The 16,138-nt window shown below is 45.5% G+C and overlaps 1 protein-coding gene across 2 annotated transcripts in view; it reads right to left on the reverse strand.

The window, feature by feature from the left end:
* Positions 1 to 16,138, reverse strand: part of LOC134538462 (uncharacterized) — a 38,805-nt gene that overhangs the window by 7,479 nt on the left and 15,188 nt on the right. For both annotated transcript variants that reach the window (XM_063379793.1, XM_063379794.1), the window contains 4 exons: positions 10,619 to 10,824; positions 9,337 to 9,587; positions 9,122 to 9,250; positions 4,086 to 4,289 (listed from right to left, as the gene is read on the reverse strand). In XM_063379793.1, the coding sequence (XP_063235863.1) occupies positions 4,086 to 4,289; positions 9,122 to 9,250; positions 9,337 to 9,587; positions 10,619 to 10,824 (790 nt within the window). The remainder of the gene's footprint in view (positions 1 to 4,085; positions 4,290 to 9,121; positions 9,251 to 9,336; positions 9,588 to 10,618; positions 10,825 to 16,138) is intronic.

Raw genomic sequence — 16,138 nt, forward strand, 5'->3', positions numbered from 1 at the left:
TCGTACTTTTACACGCCTAGGCTTAAATTATTACATGTTTAGAAATAAAAGCAACTTTTCATGTTATAAAATATGTATATTTTGCTATTTAAAATGTTCATTGCCTACTAGCTCCACGGTATTTTCTGGTTGTTTATGGTTGTTACGTGACGTAAATAGCGGGATTGATTCGATTTTTGAGACGTAATTCGCGGGAAAGTATTGTATTGGACTATATGGGAACCAAACGGGACCTGAAGAATATAGTGCAAATAACGGGAAAACGTAAATAACGGTAACGTAAATAAGGGGTTTCGCTGTAATATGAAATATCCACTTGGTTACTAGCAGCTGTTGGCGAAACAATCAGTGACAAAAAACAGATTTCTGTCAGGCTCATGTAGAGACCTTCTTAGGCCATGGATTCAATGTTGTTATTCAAGTAAAATTCCACTTCTATACAATGTTTCTTTCAATTACGTTGCAGTTCCTATGAATTTTACAAGACCTTATAGTACAATTTACTGTACTAAAATTTGTGCATCATGTGTAAGTATAATCTCACAGTAATGATGCGACTATTCTACACTTTTTTCCCAGTTCTCGTTCGGTTCCGGTTCTTAAAAATCTGTTCTTGGTTCTAGGTTAACCTTCACACAATTTCCAGCACATTGAAGATACAGTATGTCCTGATAGAAGGGGTGTTTATCTGTCCATTATGATTAATCAGTGCCCCACTTTACCTTAATTCCACTAGAAACAAGTCACTTAGCTCTTAGGTAGCACAGATGCTTCATGTTTCACTTGTTGGCTACAGTAGCACAGAACCTAAATCTTGTGGTGAAGCAAAATCAAGAAATAAATACAAACAACTGTTTTTTAAAGGGTCAATATTTAATTTAGGCACATCCATGAATAAATGCTAGAGAAAAATGTCAATATCTCTTCACAAGAAATTAAGTAAATTAAAAAATGTATGACAGTAGCAACACACAAAAGCAATTGCAAGTTAGGTACCTATTATAATGGGCAAGGGATGTAACCTTTACGTTAACAGAGGCCTGTTAAAAGAGGATATACACACATGGTTTGTTGTTTGGGTTGAAAAATAATGCAAGGCTACTAAAGTGGTAGCAAACACCTATAGTTCATGAATAGTAGACAACTATAGATAATGGTATGTAGTTTATTCTGAGGTTAAGATTTTTAAAATTATATCAAGCCTGTGTTATTTTCCACAGGTCTACTTTTAGTTTAAATGACCATCCCTGTCTCAAAATGAAAAGATTGACAAAAAAAAATAGGTTGGGAATCTTAGCACAGAGAACTCATTTGTTTACGTTTTCGCACATTCTTCCAAATATCATCCTACAGTACAACGGAAGTCTTCTGTATTTTCACCAGGAATTTTTTTGACTAGTACGATTTTTGTGATATCAGCATTATATTTGTGGTACTCAGTTACAGTTATATTGATCTCAAAGTTTACGGGAGCTTAAGGTAAATCTAATGTTATACAGTAAGTCCTCGGTTTACATCGGGGTTACGTTCCTGAAAACCGCGACGTAAATAGAAACGACGCAAAATGAGCCATGTTTCATGCCACCGGCCGGCCATGGCCCAAGGTCGGCCGGAAGGGGTAGGAGAAAATGCTGTGTCGTTGCAGGAAGTAGATAACACTTCTACGTGCGAGATACGTGGGTGGCCGAGCGGGCGGGCTGGTAGTATTGCATCACCGCGCGGAGAGCAGCGGAGAGCAGGAAGCGTCCCTCATGATGTATGATAAGATAAGGCGGTGAACGTGTAGCTTACGCTACATAGCATAAATTAACTACCGAAGGAAACAAAGAATTATAAACAAATTATATACGGTGTTTTGGTTAAAATAAAGATTTACCGTCATTGTAAACGACGTTATTGTGAATCGGCGACAACTTAAATTGAAACATGAGTACTCAAACATTAGCGACGTTAATCTGAACGACGTAAATCGGTACGACGTAAATAGAGGACTTACTGTACATTACATGGCTGAATGGTATGCAGGTCATAGCTTTAAGCACTTCAAGTCACTCTACTTGATAAACTGGGCTGATTATTAAAAAATTATTAAAAAAGCTGTATTTATCACATAACGAAGTACACTAGAGTCCCGTTATAGCGAGGTGTCACGGTTCCGGGTTTGATCCTCGCTATAACGGTGTCCTCGCTATAACCGAATTGGACAGATTTTGGCCCCCAAAAAATAAAAATTAACCAAAAATAGCTTAAAAATTGTATTTAAACCTGTATAATTGGAAAATAACATGTTATATTAACGAAATCTTAATTTCTGTGAGCAGATGTGTGCATTTTCTTTAAAACGATACCCCACAAGTACGGATGCGATCACCGATTGCGTCAAAATAACCAGAATACCGTACCACGCCACGTAAGTATAGCATCTCAGCCCGCAGCCGACGCAGCATTGTCCTGCTATCTATTGTCGACGCGGGCTGTCTGCTGGCGGCCATGTTAGTTCGGGATGAAGCTAACAGGCGGCGCTAGTGTAGCAAGACGATTTAATTCCTTACATAAAAGCAGGAGTGTGGTAACGCACGTATGCCTCAAACGAAATAGTTGCTGGAAAACTATACTTTTTTCATTTAAAGAAACCTGTTAACTTTTTTTGAAAATAAATTTGGGAATAAACTCAAACCATCACCACCCCCTTCCCGGACAGATACACCAACAACTGACCGAAACAAAAGTTACAAGAAAACTGTCCTAGCGATTCGGAAATAAATATGGTAGTGCCTACTATTTGTCAGATAGTAAAATAAATAACGTGACGTTTGTAAACGTGTCACGACTGAAATAATTCCAAACAAGTTTATAAATAATTGTGTATTATTAACGCGATCAATTAGCAACAAGTATAAAGACGGCTCTGACGTTTTTGGCCTAACATAGTTATGTTATTATTAGTTAATGAAAATGTCTCAACAAATTAATTAAGAGCATTTATATTAAAAAAAGAGCACATTGTTATGTTTAATGGCGGGAAATAATAGATTTTGTCTATTTTATAAATAATAAGAAATGTGTACAAGTATATGTATATTCAAAGGCTTGGTTTATTCGAGTCGAGCATACCTTGGCCTTGAAGCCAAGCGGAAGTTTGATAAAAGAAAGAAAGGACAGGATTCTATTTTTAAAGCCACGCAATTAGGTGGCAACTGCAAGGCTGAAGAATGTGACAGGTGTCAACGGCAAGATGTCTAGTGGCGAGCGAGAGGGGTGGAGATAAAGCAGACAAATAACAAAAGCGCGCTTCACGCGATCACGCCGTAAATTCCTCAAAAAGACCTCGTTATAGCCGTGTTCTCGCTATTACCGAGCTCGCAATAACGGGATTCTCCTGTATACTAGTTATTTCCTCCACACCATTACATTTTTAAAAACTTCGGAAGATATTAATTATGCAGGATGGCCCTGACCAGATTATAATTTTCCCTGACTGGGCATTTATATCACACAAATACTTACCTAAACAGTAAACGTTGGTTTAGGAACAAACTCACAAGATATTTGTAACCAATTGAATTATCATTATTTCAAAGTGTTAGTTTTCAAAGTCGATTCGAATACGAATAATAAACTATTTTTATTTGAAAATTTGAAAAATCACACAAGTCTAGTGATAAATCGTTACAAAGCACCTCACTTTAAAGTACGTAGCTTCAGATACCTACATTATGTTTCACCAAAACCAAGTGTTTTCTTGTGAGTATATGTAAACCATTCAAGGGGGGTTCCCCCCCCCCATTTTTCTTTGTCAACCTGGCTCTCTTGGGCGTTGGCCCTTCCTGTCCCGGGGCCCCCATGGGCACGGATACGGAATACGCCGTATACGCGAATCGGGAAAGCCGTTGGAGAGTTGGCTATGGCGAGAGTTTGAGGCTACCCATCCCAGCATCACTCAGCTCTTCGACGTTACCAGTGCTGTTGGCGCCTGCTCTGGTCCACTACTTCTCACCGGGACCCCTCAGCCACCCGGGAATCCCGTGGCCCAACCTCTCCTAGCTGTGTCGTCGCTCAGGGCGACCGCGTGGGGGCTGGCGTACCGGGCGGGGGCTGCTCCCGACGGGCCCCCTCCACCCGGCGCTGCAGGCGGGCCAGCCTGTCGCGCTGCTGCAGCAGGCGGCGTGCCCCCTCCTCGGGCCCCAGCCGGCGCAGCTCCTCGGGCGACGGGATGTGCACGCCCAGCGCGTCCTCCGCCTCCTCCTCCTCCTCCCCCTCCTGCTCCTCCTCCCCCCTGCTCCCGGGCCCTGCCGGGGCACACACACACACACCTCCCAGCTCCACCGCGTTCACAACTGCTTTCTCATCAGAGGAACACATCAACCAAATTAAGGATTAGCAAATATAACATGAACAATTCTACTACTATGTACTCCCCGGAACACACCGATTTTTAAGTTAGACAGCTAAAACCTTTTTTTCAGAGATAACTTCCACGTGATAATTAGTGGAGTCTCAACTATGTATTCACATTAAACATGCATCTGTAAAACAAGGGGGAGGTGGGGATTCGTTCACTACACCTTGCCCTGGGCTGCGAGAGACCTTCATGTCTCCGAGCCGGGCTCCAGACATCGCTCGCTACTGTCCTGTCCTGGCCTGGTCTCCTGGACTGTGTGGCCACACTTTAAGCAGCTCTATGTTGCTGAAAAATTATTCTTTTTGTGTAAGACTACGGATTTTTCAGACGCTGCAATGCTCGTTTTTAACAGACAGTAGAAGAAAATATATAGATAGGGACACGATTGCAAGGTGAATTCTGAATTGTGACAAAACTGAAATAACACCGCAAAGCATTTCAACACAACATATAACACCGAAGTGCAAGTTAATCCACCATTTAGCACCGAAATGTAACTAAAAAATGGAAATAAATCAGCAATTTGACAAAACAACTTCAATTAAAAAAAATTGCAATATTTTATCAATTAAAGTAATTTTATTTAGCATGAATTTTGTACCAGATTGTAATACCTAAATGAAGTGGAAAAAAATTAATTTTATTATATTGTTTAATCTTGCATTGCTTTATAAATACATACAAATTTTACACATACATTTTTACATTAATTATCGGCTTATCGCACATGATTCAAACAAACAAAACTTTGCCATTTTACTTTTATTTTTTCTGAGAAGTCTTTTTGTAGTCATGCTTATTACTAATGATTTTACTGCATTAGTGAATCAAGATTCAATCAAAATGAGAATATCTTGGTGAATTAAGTATTAAATAATCCTTTAGTTTCATATATATTGAATAATAAACCCTTTTTAGAGAATAAAAACAATATCCCTGAAATCTTATTTTTAAAAAAAAAAAAAAAACAAAACTATTATAAAAATAAAACCAAACAAATCTTGTCCCTAGTTATAAAATAACTAGTGTTGGGCCGATTCCTAAAATATACCGATTCCGATTCCATTTTAGATTCTTAAATTAAAGAGTCGATTCTTCGAATCCGATTCCGATTCCTTAATTTTTAGCTGACAATGTTCAACAGAGTAATATACTCAGAAAAAAAATATGTTTATGATTTTAAAAATATAATTGCATTGTGTTTCATTTTCTGTGCAGAAATTAACATTATATACAGCTTATATAATGTTAAAAAGTATGTTCATTACCATCAAGTTATGCTACCTTGAATTTCTAGCACCATTTGGCCTTTTAACCTTGCATATAGTTAGACGAAACATGTGTTCAAACACTGCCAATAATCAAAGATGTCTTATGACGTATTTTGTAAATAATGTTATAACTTAACCAACTTTAGATGCCTTACATTATCAACTCAATTAATTAATTGTAAAAAAAGAGGTTTTACGTTTAGGTTAAGAATTTTATTTTCAAGCACAACTAAATAATGATCAAAATAAAATGACAATATAACCTCGTTGATACATATTTCAGGGATGATGGGCGAAAAAAAATAAAAAGGGGGGAAATGTAAAAATGAAACTTTATTATCTCATGATAGAAATGACAAGAAACAAATATGCACCACACTAAAACAAAATGTCAGAGATGCTTAAGTTTTAATATATTACCTAGAACTTAATTATCTCACTTGGTGAAAAGAATAAATCCATCCAGTCTTGCAGTTCTTCACAACCGTAAAGAGAAAATAAATTTTCGGTTCTTGACTAAGAACATTCTGTGCATGTTTTAGCATCTCAAAATTTCCACATTTTATGGTGAGATTTTCTTACACAAAATATTTAAATTCTTCAAATAATCGCGTGTTAACATTTAATTCATTTCAGAAATTTATCGGAAACAATTCTGTTAAACACAACTACTTTCAAAAGATTGTTTATGTTTGGTAATAAAAATTTACGAACGTTTCAGCAGCAATGTTTTGAAAATTCAGATTAGCCAACTGCCTTTCCAAAATATATCTAATGTAAAAAGAGCATCGCTGAACACGCACAAGAACGCCGATTTACAGAAGTTCGGTTATGTTGCTTTTAAACTTATTTTAATATGGTTGCAGTAATCCACTGTGAATTTGGGTAAAATCTCGTTCAAAAATTATTTCCTTTAATTCTTTAAAGTTTAAAGTGCAGAGATGTGAAACATCTTAATTTTATGTCACCAAAGATTTGGTTCATGGCCGTATGGTTTACCATGGCCGGTAGCACAAACAAAAAATTAGGTTGTTTACAATGGCAAATGTAGCTGCCATGATCAAATAGTTAACGTTTACGTTATTTTACTTGCCGTTTACATTTACATAATTTTCTTTAAACATTTATGTTTTTGCCTATTTTTGAAGGTTTACTATTAAATGCAGTGCTGCTGCAACGTAATTTCCGAAAAATGCTTTCGCTTAAAGCGGGAAAGTAGATACTGCATTTGTACTGCAGGGAAAATGGCGGTGCAAGTAAATAAATACGTTAATTACCGTAATTCGTAAATCAGTTCCGTAAAAAAGATTGTATTATGTAGTTTAAAAATTATATTTGCATTCATTTTAGTATTTTCTTACGTTGCGTAGGAGATGTATTTTGTAAACTTAAAAACAATGCAGGAATCGGTCATGGTCGATTCCAAAACCATTGTATTCTGAATCCCACGATTATACTGGAATCGGTGGGACCGACCGATTCCGGAATCGGTGGGACCGACCGATTCCGGAATCGGAATCGACCCATCACTAAAAATAACTATTTGTAAATTAAGAACTTGAAAGTACACACGAACCCTGGTATAGTGTAATTTTAGCGAGTTCTCGTTCTGTATTAGTGTTGGGCCGATTCCTAAAATATACCGATTCCGATTCCATTTTCGATTCTTAAATTAAAGGGTCGATTCTTCGAATCCGATTCCGATTCCTTAATTTTTATCTGACAATGTTCAACAGAGTAATATACTAAGAAAAAAAAAGGTTGTTTATGATTTTAAAAATGTAATTATGTTGTGTTTCATTTTCTGTGCAGAAATTAACATTATATACAGCTTATATAATGTTAAAAAGTATGTTCATTACCATCAAGTTACGCTACCTTGTATTTCTAGCACAATTTGGCCTTTTAACCTTGCATATAGTTAGACGAAACACGTGTTCAAACACTGCCAATAATCAAAGATGTCTAATGACTTAAATTGTAAATAATGTTATAACTTAACAAACTTTAGATACCTTACATTATCAACTCAATTAATTAATTGTAAAAACAGAGGGTTTGTACGGTTAGGTTAAGAATTTTATTTTCAAGCACAACTAAATATTGATCCAAATAAAATGTCAATATAACCTCGTTTATACATATTTCAAGGGACCATGGCGAAAAAAAAAAAAAAGGGAAATGTAAAAATAAAACTTTATTATCTCATTATGATGGAAATGACAAACAAATATGCACCACACTAAAATAAAATGTCAGAGATGCTTACGTTTTAATATATTACCTAGAACTTAATTATCTCACTTGGCGAAAAGAATAAATCCATCCATTCTTGCAGTTCCTCACAATCGTAAAGAGAAAATAAATTTTCGGTTCTAGAGTAAGAAAGTTCTGTGCAATTTTTAGCATCTCAAAATTTTCACATTTTATGGTGAGATTTTCTTACACAAAATATTTAAACTCTTCAAATAATCGCGTGTTAACATTTAATTCATTTCAGAAATTTATCGGAAAGAATTCTGTTAAACTAACACAACTACTTTCAAAAGATTGTTTATGTTTGCCGTTTGGTAATAAAAATTTACGAACGTTTCCGCAGCAATGTTTGGAAATTCAGACTTGCCAACTGCCTTTCCAAAATATATCTAACGTAAAACGAGCATCGCTGAACACGCACAAGAACGCCGATTTAAAGCAATTTGGTTATGTTGCTTTTAAACTTATTTTAATATGGTTGCAATAATCCACTGTGAATTTGGGTAAAATTTCATTCAAAAATTATTTCATTTTAATTCTTTAAAGTTTAATGTGTAGAGATGTTCACGTTCACGTCACCAAAGATTTTGTTCATGGCCGTATGGTTTACCATGGAAGGTAGCACAAAAAAAAATTAGGTTGTTTACAATGGCAAATGTAGCTGCCATGATCAAATAGTTAACGTTTACATTATTTGCCGTTTACATTTACATATTTTTCTTTAAACATTTATGGTTTTGTCTAATTATTTTTGAAGGTTTGCTATTAAATGCAGTGCTGCTGCAACGTAATTTCCTAAAAATGCTTTCGCTTAAAGTGGGAAAGTAGATACTGCATTTGTACAGTAGGGAAAATGGCGGTGCAAGTAAATAAATACGTTAATCACCGTAATTCGTAAATCAGTTCCGTAAAAAAAGATTGTATTATGTAGTTTTAAAAATTATATTTGCATGCATTTTAATATTTTCTTACGTTGCGTAGATTATGTATTTTGCAAACTTAAAAACAATGCAGGAATCGGTCATGGTCGATTCCAAAACCATTGTATTCTGAATCCCACGATTCCAGTGGAATCGGTGGAACCGACCGATTCCGGAATCGGAATCGACCCATCACTATTCTGTATATATTTCTCCACGCCTAGCAGCGCCTGCAATGAAGGCAAGGAAGGCAATGAAGGCAATGGTCTCACCCGGGGGCCTGCCGCCGCGTCTAGGGTGCTCCCGCCACCACCTCCTGAGGCCGTGCTCCGAGGGTTCCCGCTCGCCCTGGGTGCGCCTCATCTGGTCGGCCACGGAGCAGATGGTGCTCAGGCTGCAGCCTGGGGACCCACGCGGGCAGGGAGGTGAGTGAGTGTGGCATACCCGGGACGTGACTAGCGCTCGGGCACGGGGGGACGCCGCGCACCTGTGACCATGGAGATGAACCTGTAGCAGTTGGACTTGGCCCCGCCCGACGGGGTGAGCATCTCCGCGAGGGCCCTGCGCGCGGGGCGCTGCCCCAGGGCGGCGTCGGCGCGCCACGCCTCCAGCAGCCGGCCGTGCGTGAGCGCCATCAGCACGCACTTGTCCGCGCAGCAGTGCTCCGAGGCCAGCTGTGGCACGGGCACCAGGCCGCCCTGCCTGCGGCGCCCCAGCGTCTGGGCCACGCGCGAGCCCCTGCCACACGCACGCCACCATCACTGCCTTCATCACGACCGTTAACAGCCCGAACATAGATATATATATGATTAGTGAAATAAAATATCTTCTGTCTGTGTTAAAAACAATATATAATATATACGTATATATATATATATCAGGGGTGCAACAACAGGGGGGGAGGGGGGGCAATATACCTTTTTATAAATAATCATTGATCCCTCCTATTGAAGCGAGGGGTCCGGGAAAATTTGTATATCGAGGTGGAAAATGGTGCTATTTAAGTAGTTTTATTATCTAAAAATTGAATACACAGCACTTTCTTTGCCTCCGTTTGTCCCCACTTCAAGGTTTCAGGGGGGGGGGGAGGCCCCCCCCCCTTGTTGTCGCACCCCTGATATATATATATATATATATATATATATATAGAGAGAGACAGAGATACAAAGACAGAGAGACAGTTAGTTAGTTTTTAACACACACACAAGATATTTTATTTCACTAATTGAATTTGCTATCCCTCCAAACTCCTTACTGGCCAAATATGCACCTGTATCATGAAAAGGCACATCATTGGATGTACGCAAATATGCTTATTCTATGAGAACAACACAGGAAGTTCAGACAAATCTGTAGTAAAATTATCAGTGACCAAAATGTTAAATTTCACCAATTATTTATAAAAAAAAATTATAAAATTCCTACTTTGCAATTTAAAAAAAAAAAAAAATTCAGCCTCCATTATCTTCATACCTGGCAGAGAATTATATAAGCAAAATGACAAATTTAAACAGAACATTACTATGCACCACAACACCACCTAAGAAAATTCTTTCATCGTCTGGATGATGGCAGACTAAAGCACATTTTCCTAACAAATTATTTATCATCAGGGAATTTAGATTACTTTGCCAGGATTTCAAATTGAATTCTTTGAATTTCCCTGACCAATTCCAAATTACAATTCCTGACAATCCAAAATGTGGAAATCCTGCAGCACACATATTTACAACATACAAGGTTCTTATAGATACACAAAGACAACTTACTTGCCGGGAAGTGCTTTAAGCCTTTTGTGCAGGAAGTTGTTGGAGTAACATAGGACCCTCTGACAGGCTTTCTCACAGATCTTCAATTGTTCTTTGAAGTAGCGACGTGTTGTCAGAACATAGTTCTCAAACTTGGCACTTCTTCGTAGTCTCACGCAGCTCGAAGAAGTCTGGCCCTTAGCGGTGGTGACTTTGGCGTTTGCCTGCTGTAAGAACGCCAACACAAAAGTTAGTGGCGACAAATCTGTTGAACAAAGGCCTAACCTCTACTTTGCAATACAGTGATAGTTAATTCAAGTGTTTTTCCATGTATGGGTTGTCGTCCTGCCGATGTTGATGCGTGGTTGGGTGGTGTCTGAGGGCGCCAACTAACCTTTAACAGGGGTGGTTGCTGTGGGCTAGTTCACAGCACGAGACTCCGTCTCTCGGTGGTCGTGACGTCGCCACGTGGCAGGCAGGAGTGGTTGGACCACACACACGACTAACGTTGTCGGCACGCACACGACTGTCCGGTCCGCACACGAACACCGATCGCCGAACTCCGCGAGTCGCACACGACTGCTCGCACCGAGGGGTGAAGGCCAACTGGCGCGTCCTGGCAGGTCCCGTTAGGGCTCGAGTCGATCTCGCTCTCCGTGACAATCGACCTCCACCCATTCGAGACACTACCACCGACCACACACGCCGACCGGTGAGGCACCGAGGTGGCATAACGACCTGTGCGAGCCACGGGAGCACCTGGGACGACGTGAAATGCCCCCCCCTCACCGAGGCCGTTATGCCCCCTCGAAGCCTCCATCACACGCATTGCCTCGGGGCATTTCCTCCGTAGGTACACTGTAAGTTCTCTGGAGTGCACTGTGTCTGAGAGGTGTTGGTAGATGTAGTGGAGTTGGGCTGGGCGATATGCGGTAGCAACCTCATCACTGAGCAGTGGTGTGCATCCGGGAAAAGGTTCTGTCTAGGGTTGGTGCGGCCCCCAGCACGGGCCCCTAGTGGTGGTTGGTACCCCTCATTTATCCCGAACCTGACAGGGGGGACATGAGGCCGGGTCGATCGCCGCACCACCTGAGTTTGTGACGTGGCGTCTGGCTCAGCTTGGTTGGGTACAGGCGGTGCTTTCCCTGTGTCGTCGGCCTCATCGAGAGGGACGATGGTCACTCCTCCGTCCTCCTGGTTGGGTTGCTCGTCGCCTCGCTGGTCTGCCCCTGTGGACTCAGGCTCGTCAACCCGCACCGAAAATGTCGATCCCTCCAGACTCGCATCTGCTGGCCATTTAGGGGGGGACATGCCCTGGGTAACGGCAGATGCCGTTAACCCCAGATAGTCCCAGTAACCCAAGCGCCTCATCATGTGCTCCAGCTCGGGCATTGTGGCCCTGCTTGCCTGGGGCTCGGGCATCGTGGCCCTGCTTGCCTGGGGCTCGGGCGACGAGCAAGTATGGTGCACATTCGCCGTCTGCATGGCCTGTGACAGGAGGGGTTGACCTGTGGCTGGTGTCATTGGGCTTGGTGATACTATGGTTGCATGATCTGTGTCTGATGTCGCCGCGAGAGGTGATGGGGGGAATTGATGTTTGTCTGATGTCCTTCTTGTCCTCTGTGGACCTTTGTGCAGGTGTCCCGGACCAACCTTAGGGTGGACTAACCGGAGATCATCTCGGTGAACCTTGGCGGCTCTTCCACTCCGTGTTGTGACCGCGTAGGTGGTAGGCCCGAGTCGCTTCACTACCTCACGGGGTTCGGACCATTTAGGGGCCAGGCTTGCGCAAAACTTCTTGCCTCTGGAGGAAAGGTGGTGACATCGGACATACACCTGTTGCCCCGGCTCCAATGGCAGGGGTGGGTGAGTGGTCTGAGGGGTATGAGTGGCTCCAAACTGTGCCTGATTCCGGCGTGCATCCTCCCGTCTTTCGGCGACAGGCATTTGAAGCACTCGTTCAGCAGCGCCCGCTACCCGGAGTTCCCCTGGGAGGGCGAGATCCCGTCCCTGAAGCAACTCCGCAGGGGAGTAGCCGGTTACCACGTTTCGGCGGCGACGGAGGCAGTACAATATCTTGGGGAGGAGCACATCCCACTGGGTGTGGTCGTCCCCCAGACGTAGCCGCAACTGGACTTTGATGTCCTGGTTGCGGCGTTCTGTCGGGTTTGCTCTTGGGTGGTACGTGGGTGTCGTGTGGTGCTCCACCTCCCAGCGCTTACAATCGGCCTCCCAGCGCCGGCCTTTGAATTGTGTGCCATTATCTGTGAGTAGCACTCGGGGAAACCCATATCGTGGGAATACTTCGGCATCGAGGAGAGTGGCGATGGTCTCAGCTCGTACATTGGTGACGGCGAACGCTTCTGCCCAGCGTGTGAAAGTATCCGTGATTACAACCAAGAATCGCTTCCCGCGGGATGTGCGGGGGTATGGGCCCATTACGTCGAGAGCCACGGTGTGAAATGGGTCATGTGGCCTCCTGGGGCACTGTTGCTCTACCCCGTCAGGCCGACGGGCCTTGCGCTGTTGGCATGGTTGGCAGTCTCGCACATAATCGCGGATGTCACCTGCAACGCCCGGCCAGTGGAACCACTGCCGCAGTGCCCGCTGGGTCTGGTCGGCCCCCGGGTGTCCCGCTAGGTCGTGATCATGATAAAAATGCAAGGCAGCCTTCCGTCCGGCCGGCGGCACGTGCGTGCGCCACGAGCTCATGTCTCCGGGCACACGGCTCTGGAGTACCCCGTCAAGACTACGTAGGTGGGAAAGCTCCTGTTCTCTGCATTTAGCGAGGTTGGCTAGGGTAGCTGGCGCAGGGTCGCGGGGCCTCTTGGCCGTGGTGGCATATAGCGCTGCTGGCGGGGGCTCACTTGTAGACCCCGTCTGGAGGTTGCAGGGGGGAAGTAAGTCGTCCCATCCCTGATCGTCCTTGAACACAGTGTTGGCATCCGGGTGACGGGAGAGCTCGTCCGCCAGCTGGTTCTCCCGCCCAGGGACGTGCTCCACGCGAAAAGCGAAGTTCTGGAGCATCAGTGCCCACCGCGTGAACTTGGATTTGCCTCCCTGGGCGGAGTTCAGCCACTGCAGGCACTGGCTGTCAGTGCGGAGCGTGAAGCGTCTCCCCTCGAGGTGGTGTCGGTATCGCCTGAGTGCCCACACCACCGCGAGACACTCCTGCTCGTTGACGTGGTACCGCCGCTCTGCAGGGCCAAACTTGGCACTGGCGTACTCGATCACCCGCCTCTCTTCTCCAGCTCTTTGTTGGTAGATTACTGCCCCCATACCCTCCTGGCTCGCGTCTGTCTGGACGAATAGGGGAATATCGGGCACTAGCCGTGACAGGGTGTGACACTCCCTGAACTGCTGCTTGACACAAGCGAGGGCCTGCTCTGCCGCGTCCGTCCATCGAAACCTGCTCTTGGGTGACAAGAGGTCCGTCATTGGTGCGGTGATGGTGGCGAAGTTCGGGATGAATGACCTGAGCCAGTTTAAAAGTCCCATTAGCTTCTGCAATTGTTTTCTGGTACGGGGAGACTCTTTCCCCTCTATCAGGGCCAGCTGATCTGGCAGGGGTCGACACCCATCCGCGCTCACGAGGTGCCCCAAGAACTCCAGTTCCTTCGCGCCGACATGGCACTTGCGTGGCGCACACGTCAGTCCGTGTGTGGCTAGCCGTTCGAGGACCAATGCGAGGTGATGTGCATGATCCTCCCACGATCGTGACCATATGATCACGTCGTCGAGGTAGGCCGCAGCAAACTTGCCAATGTAGCCATCCAAGACGCGGACCATCATGGTCTGGAAGGTCGCGGGGGCATCCATCAGCCCGAACGGCATGGCACAAAACTGAAACCTGCGCCCATCGGGTGCAGTGAAGGCTGTCTTGGGGCGGTCCTCAGGCCGAACTGGCACCTGCCAGTAGCCGGACTTCAGGTCTAGTGACGTAAACACCTGGGCATCGCCCATGCTGGTGAGCGCTTCTGTAAGATTTATGAGTGGGGGTGGTGCCGGGATGGTTAGGTCATTAATTGGCTTAAAATTGATGCAGAAACGCAGGGTGCCGTCTTTCTTACTGGCCATGACTATGCGACAGTTGTATGGTGACGTGCTGGGCTCTATTACCCCATCCCCCAGCATTTCTGTGATTTGTTCCTGGATGGCAGTGAGCTCGCGGGGACCGAAACCCCCTGGCTTGGCGAATGGAGGAACATGGGGTACCATGGGTATACAATGTTCTGTAATATTCGTGCGGCGCAGCCGGTCAGCTGACGTGAACACCTGTGGTTGCTGCCTGAGGGCTCTGTCTAGAAGGGCACAATAGTCTGGTGGTACGCCGTGGCGTAGGTCTATCAGCTGGGTAGGATTCGTCCAGGTAGGTGGGCGGCGATGTGACAACCCATACACGGTCCAGCGCCCCTGGGTCCCGACATGCATTCTACCTGCCCCGACTTCTATGTTAGCATCCTCCTGGACTAACCAGGGTAACCCTAGGATGAGCTCATCCATGAGGTCCTGCACTACGAGTGCGCACGTCCTGGTCACATAGTCCCTTATGCCGACACTCACCTCCACACGCCCAGTCGTGACCGTGCTAGATCCCTTTGTTGCGAGCTGAATGGTGTCTGCCTCAGGTGTCACTTCAGCATCAGGGACAAGGTGGGCCGCAACGTAGGTGTGAGTCGCCGCGGTGTCCACCAACGCCTCCACCGGCCTCCCATCCAGCGAGACAGGGATGCGGATGAGGTTTCCAGCCTTCGGTCCCATCCGCCCCAGGCGCGGTGGTGCTTGGCTGGGGTCCCCAGCTGTGGGTCGGGTCACCGGCGACGCCTGGTGAATGGTGTCGCTCGCTGGCGACGTGGGGCTGTCCGTCATCGGGTGCGGTGGGCCGCCTCCACTGGCGAGTGGTAGGTGAGACGGTGCGTCTCTCGACCCTCCAGCTGTGGGTCGGGTCACCGGCGACGCCTGGTGAATGGTGTCGCTCGCTGGCGACGTGGGGCTGTCCGTTGTCGGGTGCTGTGGGCCGTCTCCACTGGCGAGTGGTAGGTGAGACGGTGCGTCTCTCGACCCCCCAGCTGTGGGTCGGGTCACCGGCGACGCCTGGTGAATGGTGTCGCTCGCTGGCGACGTGGAGCTGTCCGTCACCGGATGCGGTGGGCTGCCTCCACTGGCGAGTGGTAGGTGATACGGTAGGTGAGACGGTGCGTCTCTCGACCCCCCAGCTGTGGGTCGGGTCACCGACGACGCCTGGTGAATGGTGTCGCTCGCTGGCGACGTGGGGCTGTCCGTCATCGGGTGCGGTGGGCCGCCTCCACTGGCGAGTGGTAGGTGAGGCGGTGTGTCGGCGGAGGCAGGGCGTGAGGTCCGGGGACGGCGGCCAACTGCGTCGTCGCCCCCTAGTTGCAGTTTCCCGACGGCGCGGGTCCTCCCCTTGACGCCATCCACCGCGCCTCTCTGGTCGGGCACACTCTATGCCAGTGGTGTTCGGGCGTCGGGCAGTATTGGCAGCGTGGCGGATGATCGTCACGTTCACTGGAAGGGCCACCA

This window comes from Bacillus rossius, chromosome 13 (assembly GCF_032445375.1).
Source record: "Bacillus rossius redtenbacheri isolate Brsri chromosome 13, Brsri_v3, whole genome shotgun sequence".
NCBI classification, from domain to species: domain Eukaryota; kingdom Metazoa; phylum Arthropoda; class Insecta; order Phasmatodea; family Bacillidae; genus Bacillus; species Bacillus rossius.